The sequence below is a fragment of the Psammomys obesus genome, unplaced genomic scaffold, assembly GCF_907164565.1.
Source record: "Psammomys obesus unplaced genomic scaffold, mPsaObe1.curated_primary_1811, whole genome shotgun sequence".
NCBI classification, from domain to species: Eukaryota; Metazoa; Chordata; class Mammalia; order Rodentia; family Muridae; genus Psammomys; species Psammomys obesus.
Window position 1 is genome coordinate 6,082,743 of NW_026596440.1, and position 16,191 is coordinate 6,098,933.

At 36.3% G+C, this 16,191-nt stretch overlaps 1 protein-coding gene across 1 annotated transcript in view; it reads left to right on the forward strand.

Annotated features, from left to right (window-relative positions):
- Mfsd14b (major facilitator superfamily domain containing 14B) overlaps positions 1-15,887 on the forward strand; it is a 20,032-nt gene extending 4,145 nt beyond the window's left edge. Inside the window, exons 3-10 of the mRNA XM_055597960.1 lie at positions 805-919; positions 5,387-5,605; positions 7,049-7,162; positions 8,702-8,773; positions 10,220-10,332; positions 11,137-11,234; positions 12,841-12,980; positions 13,915-15,887. Coding sequence (XP_055453935.1) covers positions 805-919; positions 5,387-5,605; positions 7,049-7,162; positions 8,702-8,773; positions 10,220-10,332; positions 11,137-11,234; positions 12,841-12,980; positions 13,915-14,163 — 1,120 coding nt within the window. The 3' untranslated portion in view covers positions 14,164-15,887. The remainder of the gene's footprint in view (positions 1-804; positions 920-5,386; positions 5,606-7,048; positions 7,163-8,701; positions 8,774-10,219; positions 10,333-11,136; positions 11,235-12,840; positions 12,981-13,914) is intronic.
- The last annotated feature ends 304 nt before the right edge of the window (positions 15,888-16,191 follow it).

A 16,191-nucleotide genomic window follows, 5' to 3' on the forward strand; every position in this document is an offset into this window, starting at 1 on the left:
GGGGGGGGCTTTTTTTTTTTGAGGCTATTTATTTTATTTATTTTTGTTTGTTTCTTTTGGATCCTTAAGAACTGTTACTATGCCCGTGAGATGGTTCAGTGGTAAAAACACTTGATGTGTAAGCATGAGGACCTGAGTTCAATCCCTAGAACCTACAGTAGAAGAGAACTAACTCCTATCTGACCTATATAGGACTTGATGCCATATGCATGCCTGTTCTCTCTTACATCATACCTATATACAGATGCAATAACAGTGATAACAAAATTTTAAGTTTAAAGAACTGTTAATTTGATTAATTATGTTACTAATTATAATAAATAAAGTAAATATTTTTAATATTAAAATATATTTTATGTTGTAGAATAAACTTCATCTTGTGTTCTATATAAGATGTTTTTTTTTACTGTATTTATGCATATTATAGAAATTTTTGGTTTGGATTATCTTTTTTCTTAAACTCTTTTTGTATAGATTTTTAAAAAAACTTGAAGCATTATCATATTGTCTACCTTTAAAACTACTACTATACCTAAACTATAATTCTATTTAGTCCTATTATTCTTTTTTTTTCTTCTGTCTTCTTTTTGGGTGGGGGGTAACGTGTATTCCTTTCAGTATTGCCAAAATTCCAGTTATTTTATATTTGTCTTTAAGTATTACAGATACCCAAGTTTATTTTCATTAGCATATAATATCCACATCATTTCTTTGACTTTGATTATAAAATCTTCTTGGGTAATTAATCTTTCAGTTGGTAGAAGATGATTTCTTAATCATATTTTAAAAACACTCTTTTGATAGGTGGTATTTTGGCATGATTTCTGTATCTGGAGTCTTCTCAGTCACTTTCTCTGTAATATTTGCCTATGTAGCTGACTTCACTCAAGAGCACGAAAGAAGTACTGCGTATGGATGGGTAAGGTGGTAAATTTTTTATTGGTTTTGAAACAGAAACTTATGTAGGCTAAGTTGACTGCAGACTTAGAATCTTCCTTCCACAGTCTCTTGAGGGCTCAGTTTATGGGTATGTAGCAATTTGCCTGTCTTAGAACTTTTTGTTATTTTGAGGTAGGGTCTTAGGACAGGCTAGTTCAAACTCAGGTTTCTTGAACTTCAGATCCTCCTCCCAGTTTCAGAGTGCTAGGATTACAGGCTTGTAGACTTTCTAAAAACTAGAGTAATAAGTTGCATTTTATTAAAAATTGACCAGAAATTGAAATTTAAAATAACATCAGAAATAGATTTGAGAAATATGAGAATCTCAACAGTGTGTTTCAGGCACTCACTTGAGACATAACACTGTAGAAAAAGGCTATTCATTTGGCAGATTGTTGTTGAATAAATATCAAAAGTTATTGGAGGTAGTATTTTTGATAATTTGATATTAGACAGCCCCATTTTCTGAGGCATGATAATGATATTATAGTTATGAAGGAGAAGAAAAAACTATTTGAAGGGCAGCAGAAGCATTTTGGTCCAGAAAGGTGTTTTTCTTTCTTTTTTTTTTTGACAGGGTTTTACTATGTAGCCCTGGAACTTGCTGTGTAGGCCAGGCCAGCCTCAACCTCAGAGATCTACCTTCTCTAAGTTACTTTCAAATGGTGTAGGGATATAATAGGATATACTCCTATTGATGGGCAGTTGTAGGCACGTGTTCAGCGTCTGGGATATTTGTGTACATTGTAAGAAGAAAAGTGATATGGCTAGACAGCATAGAGTACTAGATTAAAGAAGGGTAAATGCCAGAAACCAGATAATCACTTTCCTTCTTGTACCCTTTTTTTAAAAATACTGCTTCTTAGAGTAAAGTGCTTGTTCGTGTTAACTAGTGAAATGAGTACATTCACCTGTCAGCTTTCAACCTACAGCAAAGTACTACTGTTTCACAAAATACTGTATTTTGTTGACTTCTGACACTCATAGTTAGAAAGCTTCACTTTCCCTCTGACTACTGTCTGCACTTTCTCTTCCTTCCCCTTCCTGTGAATATTATTCATACTTTATCTTAAATTGAAGGTGCCTGTACAATGGTGTGCAGATTAGAAGAGAAAGTGAATAGAAATGCTTCAAAAGAAAGCAAATATTCAAGGTAGGCTGTGTTAGCCATCAGGGCTGTGAAGAGCACCAAGATTCTGTATCTCATAAAAGTGCAGCTTTCTTCTCCACCTTCTTAATCATGAGAAATGTCTGTGGACATAGTAATTTCCCTACAATGTTACTAGACTAGAAAAATGTTAACAGATCAATGAAAACATAAAACTTTTGCATATTCATGGAAGATAGCTCATGTAAGCTTTGATGCATGTACATTAGATAATCTCTGGTTAGAGATTTTGTTTCCTTGAAAGGTTAAATACTTTTCTCTTTTTGGGAATTTATTTATTTACTCTATCTGTGTGTGTATAAGTGTGTGAGAGTAAGTGCCATAGTATTCATGTGGCAGTCAGAGAATACTTTTTAGATGTCACTATTCTGTCATGTCCTGGGACTTAAACTCACGTTACCAGGCCTGTGCAGCCAGCACCCTTAGCTGCTGAGGCATTTTGCTAGCCCCATTTATCTTTTCCTTATGATAGAATTTTTAGTAGCTATTTTGTGCTTTCAGTGGAAAAATAATTTACATTGGTTCTATGCTAATTATGGAAAGGGTTTTCGTAGTCACCAGAAGTGGCCATCACCTAATTTGATTAATTACTTAATTTCTAGTTTAGTTCCTCATTGTAAAGTTGCAGGCAGTTAGGATTAGTGCTTACTCATGGGACATGGCAGGAAGCCAGTGAGTGAACATCCCAGCTAATATAGTGTCATGCTGAAGTGTGATGCCTTCAGCTCCTGCAGCTCAGCAGTAGGCTACTTGGGTTTGTCTCAGGCCTAGGGCCTTTGACAGTAACTCTCTTACAGCCTGTCTTGCAGAGAATTTACTGCCAATTGTTTCCAGGATGTGTTAATTAAATTCTAAAGGGCATTTTTGATATCTGTTCAATTTATATTAAAACACACGTTCCTTTATTAAACTTCTTCAGGAAACCAAGAAAGTTTAAGGGTATAGCAAGGAATAATACTACTGTTAAGTTAATCTTCACTGCATCTGGTGAATGAATTTATAGGATGACCTCACCACAACAGAGTTCTAATATATGTTGTTAAATGTGGGTTTAGATAATTTAAAACAAAACAAAAAAAAACTGCAAAAGTATGTCCTAAAACATAAAGTAGCCTACTTGGTAGTAACCTCAGGTACTGTGAGATCTGTGGCCTCATAAAACTGAAGTAACATTGTTCCCATAATACTTGAGAGTACTACCCCAGTGCTCACTTAGCACCTTAAGAAAGATTAGCACTGCTCCCAGAGCTATTTTTAAGTGTTAGCAATTTGTGGTGCAGCTATGTGGCTGCTCGAGGGTGTTTGTTTGTTTGTTTGTTTGTTTCCCCCAAATAAACTTGGTGCCATCTTTGTCATCATCAGGTACTTGATAAATACTGAGTTTCAGGAATTTTTGTTTCCCAAACTAAAATTCTCCACATCTTTATTCCCTTCCAAAACTTTTTCTATCATTTTTAGTTTTTAAAACTTCTCAGTGTAGCTTAAATTTTATATGTATTATATTTTTAATATTCAGTTGTAGGATGACAGAATAATGTCATTGGCTTATTAGCAGTCACAGTCAGATAAAATTATTTCTGTTGTTTCTTTTTAAAGAATACTTTTACTTAGTTTAAAATTTCGTACATGTATATATCGTGATCATACCCATCCCCCACTCCCTCCGTTCCCCATTACATCTTCCAATTTCATGTCCTCTTCATTACATTTTTTTTTCTTTTTTTAAGTTACTGTTTTAAAGAATTATTTATTTACTACATATACAGTGTTCTGCCTGCATTCCAGAAGAGGGCACCAGATTTCATTTTGAGCCACCATGTGGTTGCTGGGAATTGAACTCAGGACCTTTGGAAGAGCAGTCAGCATTCTTAACCTCTGAGCCACTTCTACAGCCCACATTTTTTATGTTAACTCACTGAGTCCTTATGTAACTTCTTTTGTTTCTAATAGAATCTTGTAGCTTTAATAACTTATTAGTATGCTTTTGGGACTGTAATCTGCTTAGAGAGAATGAATACTTAAATTATGTTTCTAAATCTCGAGAACATAGGAATGCCTAAGGCTCCCAGCTGTGGCCTCTAACCCGAAGCTTCCACCACCACACGTCTTTTTTATTTTCTTTCGTGTGTGAGTTTGTGTGAGTTGTGTTAATGATCACACTCAGGGCCCTGAGTATGTTGTCCAAACAGTCTGCTACTTAGCTATATATTCCCAGCCTTCATTCTTTTATTTTTATTAATTTTTTCTTTTGGTGACAGCTTTTTTCTTTTCCCCCTGTTGTGTTAATGAAATGATCATAAAGTGATAAATGGGTGTGTGGGAACGTATGTGTTTTTGGATGAATCAGATACAGTACCTGAGAGATTACCTCTTCAGAGAGTTTGTTTTTTGAGACAGTCTGACTCTCTAGCCTAGAACTATCCTTGAACTCATTAGTCCTGCATCAGCCTCCTAAGTACTGTGAGATAGCCATGAGCTCCTATGCCACATGCTAGGCAAGTGCCATGCCACTGAACTGTAATCCTGGCTCTATAGGAATTGTTTTCATATTCTTCTTTGCACGTCTCTGCTTTCCAATGAAACAAACAAAAACAGTGAATGTTTTATGAGGAAGGTTTCTACATATTAATTTTTATCCTATTTTAGTTATAGCTCTGAGCATGTATTCACCTAGTTAACAGTGTGTGAATACATTTTAAAGCAAAATTGCTTTCCTTCTCTTTTGCTTTTTTTATGTACAACACGTTCATCTTTTTAAAATTTATTTATTTTTGTATTAATTACTTTGTATCCCAGCTGTAATCCCCTCCCTCAGCCCCTCCCAATCCCGTCCTCCCTCATTTCCTCCCATGCCCCTCCCCAAGTCCACTGATAGGGGAGTGGACTTCCTGTCAGTGGACTTCCTCCCCTTCCATCTGACCCTAACCTATCAGGTCTCATCAGGACTGTCTGCATTGTCTTCCTCTGAAACACATTTATCTTGCCGAAGCTAGGAGAGGGAACTGGAGAGATGGCTTAGCAGTTAAGAGCAGTTGTTCTTATGGAGGACTCCCAGCAGCTCCTAACCGTCCATAACTCCAGTTCCTCTTCTGACCTCTGTGGCTACCAGGCATGTATATGGTGCTTACACATTCACTCATAAAAGAAACCTTAAAGGAAAAGTACAGAAGAGAATAGCTGCAGCTGTGTACCTGCAGCATGTGGGGCTCTGGGGAAGGGATGCTCTCTCCACTGATATTTATCTTTTGGGATCCTAAGTGACTATGCTTTTCTTCATAGGTCTCAGCCACCTTTGCAGCTAGTCTGGTTACCAGCCCAGCCATTGGAACATACCTCTCTGCAAATTATGGAGATAGCCTTGTTGTGCTGGTAGCCACAGTGGTGGCTGTCCTAGACATCTGCTTCATTTTAGTGGCAGTTCCAGAATCTCTGCCAGAGAAAATTAGACCTGCTTCCTGGGGAGCTCAGATTTCTTGGAAACAAGCAGACCCTTTTGCGGTAAATTAAGACATGAAAATATTTACTTTATATATGAATCATATATATTATAACATACATACATATATATATATATCTTTTTGCTAAGAAAATAAGACTGTGTATACAAAGATTCCCAATAGTTGTTGAGTCATTTCTTTTAGAGTAAAAATAGAAAAACTCTTAATTACAAGTAAGGGGCTGAGAGACTGAGAAATATATAGACTTAGTAATTAAGCCATATAAATTATAAGAGACAAAATAAGTATCCAGGTTACCCTCAAGGACATGGTTGTTTTATCTTCAAATGAAGAAAGATGGTTGGAGAGGTGGTATTGGGGAGTAGATCACACCAACAAGAAGTAGTGTTGGAAAAAGTATGCCCACCTCTCTCTCCCTACCGCATCTGCTTCTATAGAACAGTTGTTAAGCCAGATTGTGTGAGCTTGTGTAGGCCACAGGTGGATGTCTGATGTCTTCATTTATTTATGTCAACCTTCTTTTTTGAGTGAGGGTTTCCAGTGAACCTGGAGCTTATCAATCCAATAAGACTACCTGCCCAGTAAGCACTAAGGATTCTCCTGTCTCTGCCTTCCCGGTGCTGGGGTTATAGGCATGCATGCACCATGATGCCTAGGTTTTTATGTGAGTGCTGCCGACCAAACTTGGCTCCATATGCTTGTACAGCACCTCCCCAACTGTGAACCATCTCCCCAATCCCTTGAAATTATTTTCTGTATGATCACTCAGATTACTTCCTGCAGAGCTTGTCAGTTACTCTTTGTTGTCAAAATGGCGAGAGAGGAGTTTGGGGAAGGAAGCAGGAAAGGGCTACCTACAAGTTGAGTATTTGTTTGTTTGTTTTTTTTCCTTTTTAGTGATCAAGTTACATGTAGAAACTTCTGTGAAATAGAATTACTATGGATTATTTTTCAGAGCAGCTGTAAGGACTTCAGTTAAATGTATACATTAACTGCTCTAATGTCTTCTGTAGAAGGTTTCAGGAGACATTAGCTGTTTGGGGTATTAATTATATAAGGTTATAGATGGTACCCTAAAACTTCTGTGACACTTGTCATTCAGTATTACTGTCATTCAATATACTGTTAAAATAAAAGTTTTAGAACATACTAATTGTCTTCCTGATTTCAGGCAACCTGAATATCAACAGTTTGAAGAGTAGAGTGAATTTATGTATAATGAAACTGTAGAAGAGGCAGAAAGGGAGATTAGAATGTCAAGGTTATCCTATGAGACCCTGTGTTGGAAAAAGAAAGAAAATCTTGTAATTAAAATCACTTTAAGAAGAAATTATTTTACAAATCCAGAAAAAGAATCAATTTTTCTTAGTTGTGTAGAAATATTTTTTTCGGGGTCTGTTATAGGATGTTCAGAATCTCTTGAAAATGGTAAAGTCAGTATTGCAAGAACACTGACATGTATATGCTTTCTGCTTATTCCCAGTCATTAAAGAAAGTTGGAAAAGATTCTACTGTCTTACTGATCTGCATCACAGTGTTTCTCTCATATCTTCCTGAAGCTGGGCAGTATTCAAGCTTTTTTCTCTATCTCAGGCAGGTGAGTAATAGATCCTCAGGATCCTTTTAACATGTAGAATAGCAAAGATTGAAACTTGTCTAAAATAAGTTGGGGAAACCACTGTAGAAAAGAAAATGTGAACTTGTTTTAAATACCTCATAAAGCAGGGACCTATAATTCATTGCTGACATCAGTGACGGCCTTATAATAAGTAAATGGAACTACAGGTGTAGAACCATACCTAGCTTCTCATTAGGCATATTGGGACTTAAGAACAGTGTGAGCAACATAGTAAGACATCTACTGGGGAAAATTTCTTGTGAGAGATTACCAGAAACAAAATTCTGAGGCTTTTGAGTCTGTATATGTACTTTGTTGGTGTAGAATTCATTATCTAGACCAGGCTAAGCTCAAACTCATAGAGATCTGCCTACCTTGGCCTCCCAAGTGCCGAGATTAAAGGCATCCACCACCAAGTCAGGCTCTGCGACTCTTCTCTAAAACAGGATTTAGATCAAACCAAATTAAGAGAAGATACAGAGCTGTCATCTCTCTTCCCCACAGGTAGACAACTGGTACCAAAGTGGCCGATTTGGTACAGTTCTGAGCCTATATACGTTTATGCATTAGCATCATTCAATCTATAGTTTGTGATAAGGTCATTCTTGGTATTGCTTCTGTGTTTAATGAATAAAGCAATAAATCTGATAATAGGTTGCTTCCACCTCCCTAAGTGCTAAAATTGTAGGCATGTGCTACCCAACCAGTTCTAGATTTTGTAATTTTCAATATGGTTAGGTAGTAATAAAAAAGCCAAAGGTTCTAGCTCTAGTACTTTTATTGTCTAATTGTGATTGGGAGGAAGATACTTATAAAGTAAGAAAACTATATAAAGTTATTTTTAATGTATTTTCGTACATTGTATAGAACTTCAGTAGAAGTCAAAGTAAGTATCCTTTTAAAAATTATTAGTCATTTCATAGTTATTGTTAAAATTGGAGGTTTAGAGGTCAGTTGCTGGTCAGAGTTGGCTGTTTACTTAGTTGAAGTGTGCAGGAGCTTTTTATAGCACACCCACTCTGGATCATACCTCAGAGTCTGATGTAATTGATCTTCAGTGGGTCTGACATCCTATTGTCCTCCTTTCTCTTCTCCCCTTCTTTCCTTTTCAGTTGCCCACATAAAGTATGAGACTCAAGAGCCACTGACTTCACTGATAGTCCAGTTCTGCCTTAGCAACATTAAAAGACAAATTGCTTTCTTTTTATCCTCTTTTTTGCATGCTCTCATTATCTCCAAACTGAGATAGACAAATTAAGATAGGAAATACTAAACAATAGGCATAATAAAATTTTCAAAAGATTCACAATTTGTGTTTAGTTACAACTATTTTATGTCAAATTTAAATGTAAATTACAGGTTAATTTTTTTTCAGCTTCTGTAACTGTCCTAATTTCTACTGCTTTTGTGAACTTTCCTGTTATTTTTTTCTATCATTTTCAATAGGAAAACATCGTTTCTTATTAGCTCTAATACTTCTATTACAAAAGTGGTTTTGTTTTGCTTTCATTTCTACAGGTCATAGGTTTTGGATCTGTGAAAATTGTAGCATTCATAGCTATGGTAGGAATTCTGTCCATTGTGGCTCAGGTGAGTATTTCTTTACAACATGTGGGTTAAAATGACAAAGCTTTTTTTTTTTTTTCCTCGATCTGAAAACCTCAGATCTATAGGAAGGAAGCCAAGGGTATAAGTTTTAAAGAGTTCTTCCAACTGTTGCCTTAGCTGCTTAGCTCCTGCTGTGACACACCTTGCTCATGTAGAGAACCTCACCACATTGAGGAGGCTGAAAGGGCACAACTCACAGAACTGGGCATTCATTGACTATTCAGGTCCTTGGGACTCAGGAGAACTTCACACAGATTTTATTAGAATATTATTTGTAATTTGTGGTAGGTTGACTCTTTTTACTTCCAAAACAACTAGGTTGAAGGGGTGGCAAAATGACAAAAGGTGCTTGTCATCAAGCAATGACCCAAGTTCCCCCAGAACCTACATGGTAGAAGGAAAAAACTGATTCTTGTAAGTTGTTCTCTGACAGTCACATACTTGCTGGGACATCTGTACACACATGAAACAAATAGGTATAAGAACTATTTTAAAGAAGAAATAATGTAACCAGATACTGCAAAATTAACCAGAGGAAGGCCTTTCAATGTTTCTTTAATGGTGAAAATTAGGTAGAAAAAATTTCTGCTAGGTGCTGCTGTCCCCTGGACTAAACAGATAAGAATCAACATGTTAGAATATATGTAGTGAGAGAACAGCAGTAAACACTCTCCAACTATTACGGTTGTCAGTCCATAAAGAGTGTTCACGGCAGCGTTTGTGGATTCCCTTGAAATGGCACCTAGGCCAAACTGTATGTTCTTCTGGGAAACTAACTGGTCCTACCAAATGAGAGCATGAAAAGGCTCATGGGAATGTATGCAAACAAAGGCTGTTCCTTGGTTTTGTTTGTTTCGTTTTGTTTTCTGGCTGTATTAAGTATGTTAAACTTCTCAGTTGATTAACATTAACTGAGACATTAACCATATCTGTTTGTCTTTAGGTGTCTTTATCTTTCTTTTCATACTGTCTCTACAAGTTGTATTTAAAAGAATATATATTTATTAAAACAAAGCTCATATCATTCTTGATTTTGTATAATTGTTAAGTATGAGTGAATATTAAATCTTGCTGAACATTTAGGTGTGGGATTCTGCTGAACATTAAGTGTTTGTAGTCCTCTAAGTCATGATAACTGGGGTGTAGCTGTGTTAGCCTTTGCTGAGGTTCTAGAAGAGCACCCGCCAGGCTTCTCTGGAAGGAGATCACCAGCTCCAAACCCAGGTCAGCACTGAAGCCCTTGAAACTCCAAAGAGTTTCACTGAAGAGTTCTTGCCACTGCCTGTCATTGGGTCATAGACAGACTGTGTCCTTAAAGGCCATCAGTGAGTGGACTTTACTAGAAGAGCTTATGCTCTGAATTTGAGTTTGTGATCACATCCTTGTGTGCACACATAACTTCTCAGAATTGTTTTCTTTCCTTTGCAGACGGTCTTCCTTAGCAAATGGATGAGAGCATTAGGAAACAAGAATACTGTCCTCCTTGGTTTGGGTTTCCAGATGTTCCAACTTGCCTGGTATGGTTTTGGATCTCAGGCCTGGTAAGCCTTCCCTGATTTACATATTATCAAACAGACTGAATTAACAGATATGATGAGTATCCTCCTCCTCCTTTTCTTTTTGTCCTTTGAATTCTGGTTCAGTTACCTAGCTAGTCAAAACCTCCAAGTATTATGAAAAGACTTTCTGATAATGAGATTTTTTGTTTTCACTGAAGTTCATCCCCAAAGAAATATAGCTCAGTGGGGCACAAGAGTCTTTGGACCTACCTTAATTCTCATAGGTTGTTGGGACTCACACATAAACGTTTTTCCTTCACTGGGAAAAAAAAAAAAAAAAAACAACAACAAAAAACAAGATCTGAAACAAACAGTTTTTGTTCATTCATTGGGTAGCAGTGTTATCAAGGCTGACAGACCACATAGCCTTTGGCAGTTGTGAAAGATGAATTTGCAAGAAATACAGAAAGTCAGTGGGGAGTGGGGGCAGGTGGAGGCGTGGTGTTTATTTAGAACAAACAAATAAGAAAAGTACATCCTTTCAAGAACTTCGAAAATGGCAATGGGGTAACCTGTGATCATTTAATAGTATGAATTCTTTCACATAGAGATTTACTGTGTAGCCTAGTCTGGTCTTGAACTCATGCTGCTTGTGCCTGAGCCTTTTAGATGCTAAGTTTACTGGCATTACTGAGAAAGCCATGCATTGCCCAGAAAATCCATTTTTAAAAGGGAAAAATAAATAAAATGGAAATGAAGAGATACAGAGCATTTGTATTGTCACCACTGACCATGTTAACCAAAAGCACCTTAAACCCTCACTGCAGCCTCCCTTAATCTTTTCAGGATGATGTGGGCAGCAGGAACTGTGGCTGCCATGTCCAGCATTACATTCCCAGCAGTCAGTGCCCTCATCTCTCGGAATGCAGAGTCAGATCAGCAAGGTGAGATTTGTTCTCCTTGCATTTTGTATTTTCAGCTGGAACCTCTTTGCCCGGAAGTATGGAATCCTAAATTCTCCACAATAATAGCAATTGACAACGGTTAGGTGCTTGCCATAGAAGAAGTTCTGTTTTCCTCCTTCCTCACACTCACTGTAGCAATCCAGACTGTTAGTAAGAGTTAGAGATAGAAAAGATCCATTTCCAGTCTCAGTTCTGATTATATATTGCCATCAGGATTAATCAGTTTATAACCTTATTTCAGCAGATTTCTATTAAATAATAGCAAATTGGCAATGAAATATCTACTTAGTCACCTAAGTTAAGTTGAAATAATTGAAAGTCTTAGGAGCTTAATTTAAGAAATGGATCTTTGAAAGGATAAAGAAAAATCTGTTTGGTTGTTAGTATTTGGATATAGGGAGAGAATAAAATAGATTAGAACTGCTGTATACAAACCAGACTTTATTCCTCCTTCCTCTGCCTGTTTTCAGCCAGTTCTGATGCCAAAATTAACCACTTTTTCTCCATCTTCTAATGGTCCTGCTTACTATAGTCAGGAAATAGGAGATTTTTATTCCATTTATTGTTTTTTATTTCATTGTAAATATTCCTTATAATATTAATTGTGTTATAGGAAAATTGAGAATTTTAGAGAGCATTTAAAATGTTATATGTATGTGTGTGTATGTATAAAGCAAAATATATGTACATAGTGATTTTGTTTTGTAGCAGTATCAAATCCAGTGCCTAGAATGCACTAGGCTACACCTCTTTCCCTGAAGGAATTTTTTTTTTTTTTAATTTTTAAGAGGACTTTAAAATATTCAACAAAAATTAAAATTTAAAAGATAGTTTATTCATTATCATTACACCTGTTTTCCCACATAGTGAATTTGCTATTATATGTATCCATTCTTAGATTTATGGACTGTGACACCCTTTGTGTGTCACCATTAAATGAACTAACTCAGGTAATGGTGAATACTATTATGCTTGACTGTTTTTGAATTACAGAAATATTCATTTCATATTTACCCATATTCATATTCAAACCCATGTTTTGTCACTATATTAAAAAGCAGAGATATTGAAATTGGTGCTTTCAGAAATTTTGAGTCTGCATGCAGATGGCAACCCTAGGGCAGGGAAACCTATTTGTATTCACATGTGGCCAGTGCCACCCGAGGGGAGGATGCATTTTTAGTTGACATGAACAATTAAATAGGACAAACAAGGCAGTCTTAATCCATAGAAAAATTAAAATTACCTGATAAAGGAAATAATAATTTTATATTTTATTTTCCATTAAATGGTGGATCTGGTCCAAAAGGATTTCAACAACAATGCATTTTTTTCCCTTCTTGTAGAACTAAGTACAGAGTACTAACCATTCAGTGGATATAGTACAGCCAAGGAAACATTTGTATAATGAATGAAAATATAATGAAACCTAATGAATGTCATAGATGCTTTAAGATAATTAGCCTAAATTAGGGGGTCTCAGTCTAGCCAAATCTCTGTCATAGTAAGATGGAAAGTACTAGATAAGCTCCACCTGGTAAGGCACTTTTCTAGGAAGACTGACTCCTTTCTTATTGTGGTTTAGGGGTTGCCCAGGGGATTGTAACTGGAATCCGAGGGCTATGCAATGGCCTAGGGCCAGCGCTGTACGGCTTCATATTCTACATGTTCCATGTTGAACTGAGTGAGATGGGCCCAAAATTGAATTCTGATGATCCCCTACAGGTAATTTGGTGATTTATGTTATAATACTGGTTGTGTTTGATTATAGCATAATCTTGTGGCTTTTAATTCCTATTTTTTTATTATCATTGTATTTGACAGCAGCAAAGTCTGTATTGTTACTTGGGATTAGAAAGGGTTCATAACAGATTTAATGTCTTATATGAAAAAAGGTGTCTGTAATTGATTTGTATTCTCTTTTCACCCATATAGTCACAATGAATAGTATGTTATTATCTGGCTAAGTTAAATCTAAATAAGATATGGAGTCACCTAGAAATCTACTGTAGGGAGTTGGGAGGTAGCTCAGTTGGTAGGTGCTTGTACAGAATGCACACACTCAAAAGTGGATGGCACGTGCTTGCAATTCTGATGCTCAGAAGTAAAGACTGAAGGTCGTAAGTTCAAGGTCACTGTTAGCTGTGTAAGTATGAGGCCTACCTGGGATACAAGGTATCTTTAAAACAACAACAACAAAAACTTGTTAAAATTGAGCTAATGTGCTTTCATTTTGAGAAACATTTAATATAGAGTTTTATAGACACCTGAAATTATTACTATTCATATGTGGAAATGAATGATCTGAAGTAACAAGATTAGATTACAGAAAGAAAATTGTTGCTTTTGTATGTTGCTTTTGTATTGTTGCTTTTGTAAAGGCTATTAGAATTTGCCTTGATTAATGAGATACAGGCTTATGAGAAGACAATGAACTCTATAGTGACTTCATTCAAAACTAGGTTGGAGTTTAGAAGAAGAGCCTAACCATGCTGGGTATGGTAATATATGCCTATAATCCTAGCATTTGGGGGATATTGGCAGAAGGGTTGTGATGTCAAGACCACCCTGAGCTAAATAGCCCAAGACTGTCTTAGAAGGAGAGAGAGAGAAAGAGAGAAACTTAACCAAACTTCTGTCTTCATTTGTTTTCCATTAGGGAGCTTTCATCCCAGGCCCACCGTTTTTATTTGGAGCATGTATAGTTCTTATGTCTTTTTTGGTTGCCTTATTCATCCCTGAATACCGTAAAACCAGTGGAGTTCAAAAACATAACAACAGCATCAGTGGCAGCCTAAGCACGCCGCCTGAACGGGGCAGTGATGAGGACATCGAGCCATTACTGCAAGACAGCAGCATCTGGGAGCTCTCCTTTGAAGAACCTGGAAATCAGTGCACTGAGCTATAACCCAACAGTACAGAAGGTTCTGCAGAGAGCCATGGAGGAAGCTGCACCACATGGAGACTTCATGGTGCTGGAGGGGCGATGCTAGCAGCATCCTTTGGGCCAAGTTTAATAAGTTACTCTTCTCATCCCTCTGCCCTTCACTCTTCTGCCTCTTTCTATTCCTTTACTTCCATCTTTTTTCCCCCCTCTTAGAAAAGATTGAAAATGCTTCACTGTAAATAATATGAAACTTTCAAGATTATCTAGAATCTAGACTTTAAAATTTTAATAGAAAAAAAAATCGTGTCTGTGGTAGGAAAGGTTATCCTTCCTTCAGTAACTAGAACAAGAGTGACAGCAGTTTTTCTATGTCCTTTTGGTAGAAGGTGTGGGATGATAGTATTAACTGCCTCTTTTCATTCTCTTTCTGTGAATCATTCCTGCTTAGCCCATAAATGTTGATGAGTGGCCATTCTTAAGAGTCACTTGGTATCAGGGATCTACTGACCTTGTCCAGAGGTCAGGTGAAAACCTAGTTTTGCTTTCTCTTTATTTTCTCTACTTCTTAAGCTCTTGAAAAATGAACATTAATAACATTGATCAATGATCACCTTTATCAGATAAAGGAAATCTTTCTTAGAAAATTTAAATTATGTTGAACAAGCAGCTTTGTGTCCAGATTGAGGCTAGCCTTCGCAGCATACTAAGATCCTATCTCAAAGCAAAGCAGTTAACCATGAAGCCTTCTAGTGGCAACAAAGAAATCAGCGTATACTTCCAGAAAAGTACTTTGTTTAAAAATGTTGAACATTCCTAAAAAGGAATGAGAGTAACAAATAGCAGTGACATTTGTTTCCAAGTTCGTGCTCACAATATGCTACTCTATGCTTCTTCCCATATCTCCCTGTCCTCCTTGTTTTCCTTACCATAATCCTGCCTTAACTGTTAATGTAGAATGTGTTTATTTTTAACTAATCTGTATCTCAGTCTGTTATTCTGATTTTAGAATCTTTTGGGAATGTGCATATCAAAATCCTTTCTAAAATATGAGGGTTAGTGAAGCTCAGTTTCATGATAAATGTCTTGCTAATTTTTGAGATGTTTTATGGACAAAGAAAACTACAGATTTTATATTTTGCTGCACAGTAAATGGACCATTAACTTGGGTCTATCTTTTTTTTTTTTTTTTTTTTGGAAAGGAAACTATATACATTTTATTTTAATATATTTAAAAACAGAACATATGTGAGTAAACAGACAGCATGCTGACACAGAACAAGTTTTAAACAATCATTTAATGTGTTGACAGAATTGGCACAGGCAGAGGAAGAATAAACATAGGACTTTGGGAGAATAGTGATGGACTAGGGTGAATGTGATTACAGGGGTAACTTCTTGGTCGATGTGTAAAGTTGCTGAGTAACTTGGGTCTATCTTTAACAAAGCACTCCTTTGAATGTTTTATAGGTATGAAAACATGTAGATATTTGTAAGGATTTTAAATTTTTTGATGGGGTGCTGTGTAAATCTTGTATTTATAAATAATGAAGGTATTGACAGAAAAAAATATATACAACTTTTATAAAGGCTTGTGTACTGACTGATACATTTAAAGGAAAATATATTTTGAAGCCTGTTCTGCCATGAACAGATATAACATATCTTTTTACTATGCTGTTGGTTTTTAGGTTAAGCTTCCTAATGCATAATAAATTTTCAATGGATACTTATGTCTTAAAAACAAATTGGTATTGCTCTTTTGGTTTTTTTGGGGGATGGGTACCTATGAGTTAGTAATCCTTCAGCTAATTAAAAAAAAAAAACGGTTTTAAAAATGTTTTAACAGTTTCTTGAAAATCTCCCATCAAAATCATATTTATAACAACATGAACAGTGTTGATATGGATGTAGAAATACCTCTTCCTGTTCCTAATAACTTAAAGATACAAAACAAAAAATCTGTCAAACAAAACCAGGCTGGAGAGAATGCTTACTGCTCTTGCTGAGGGAAAAGTTGGCTACCCGAGTGCAGCATCACAGTGGGAGGCC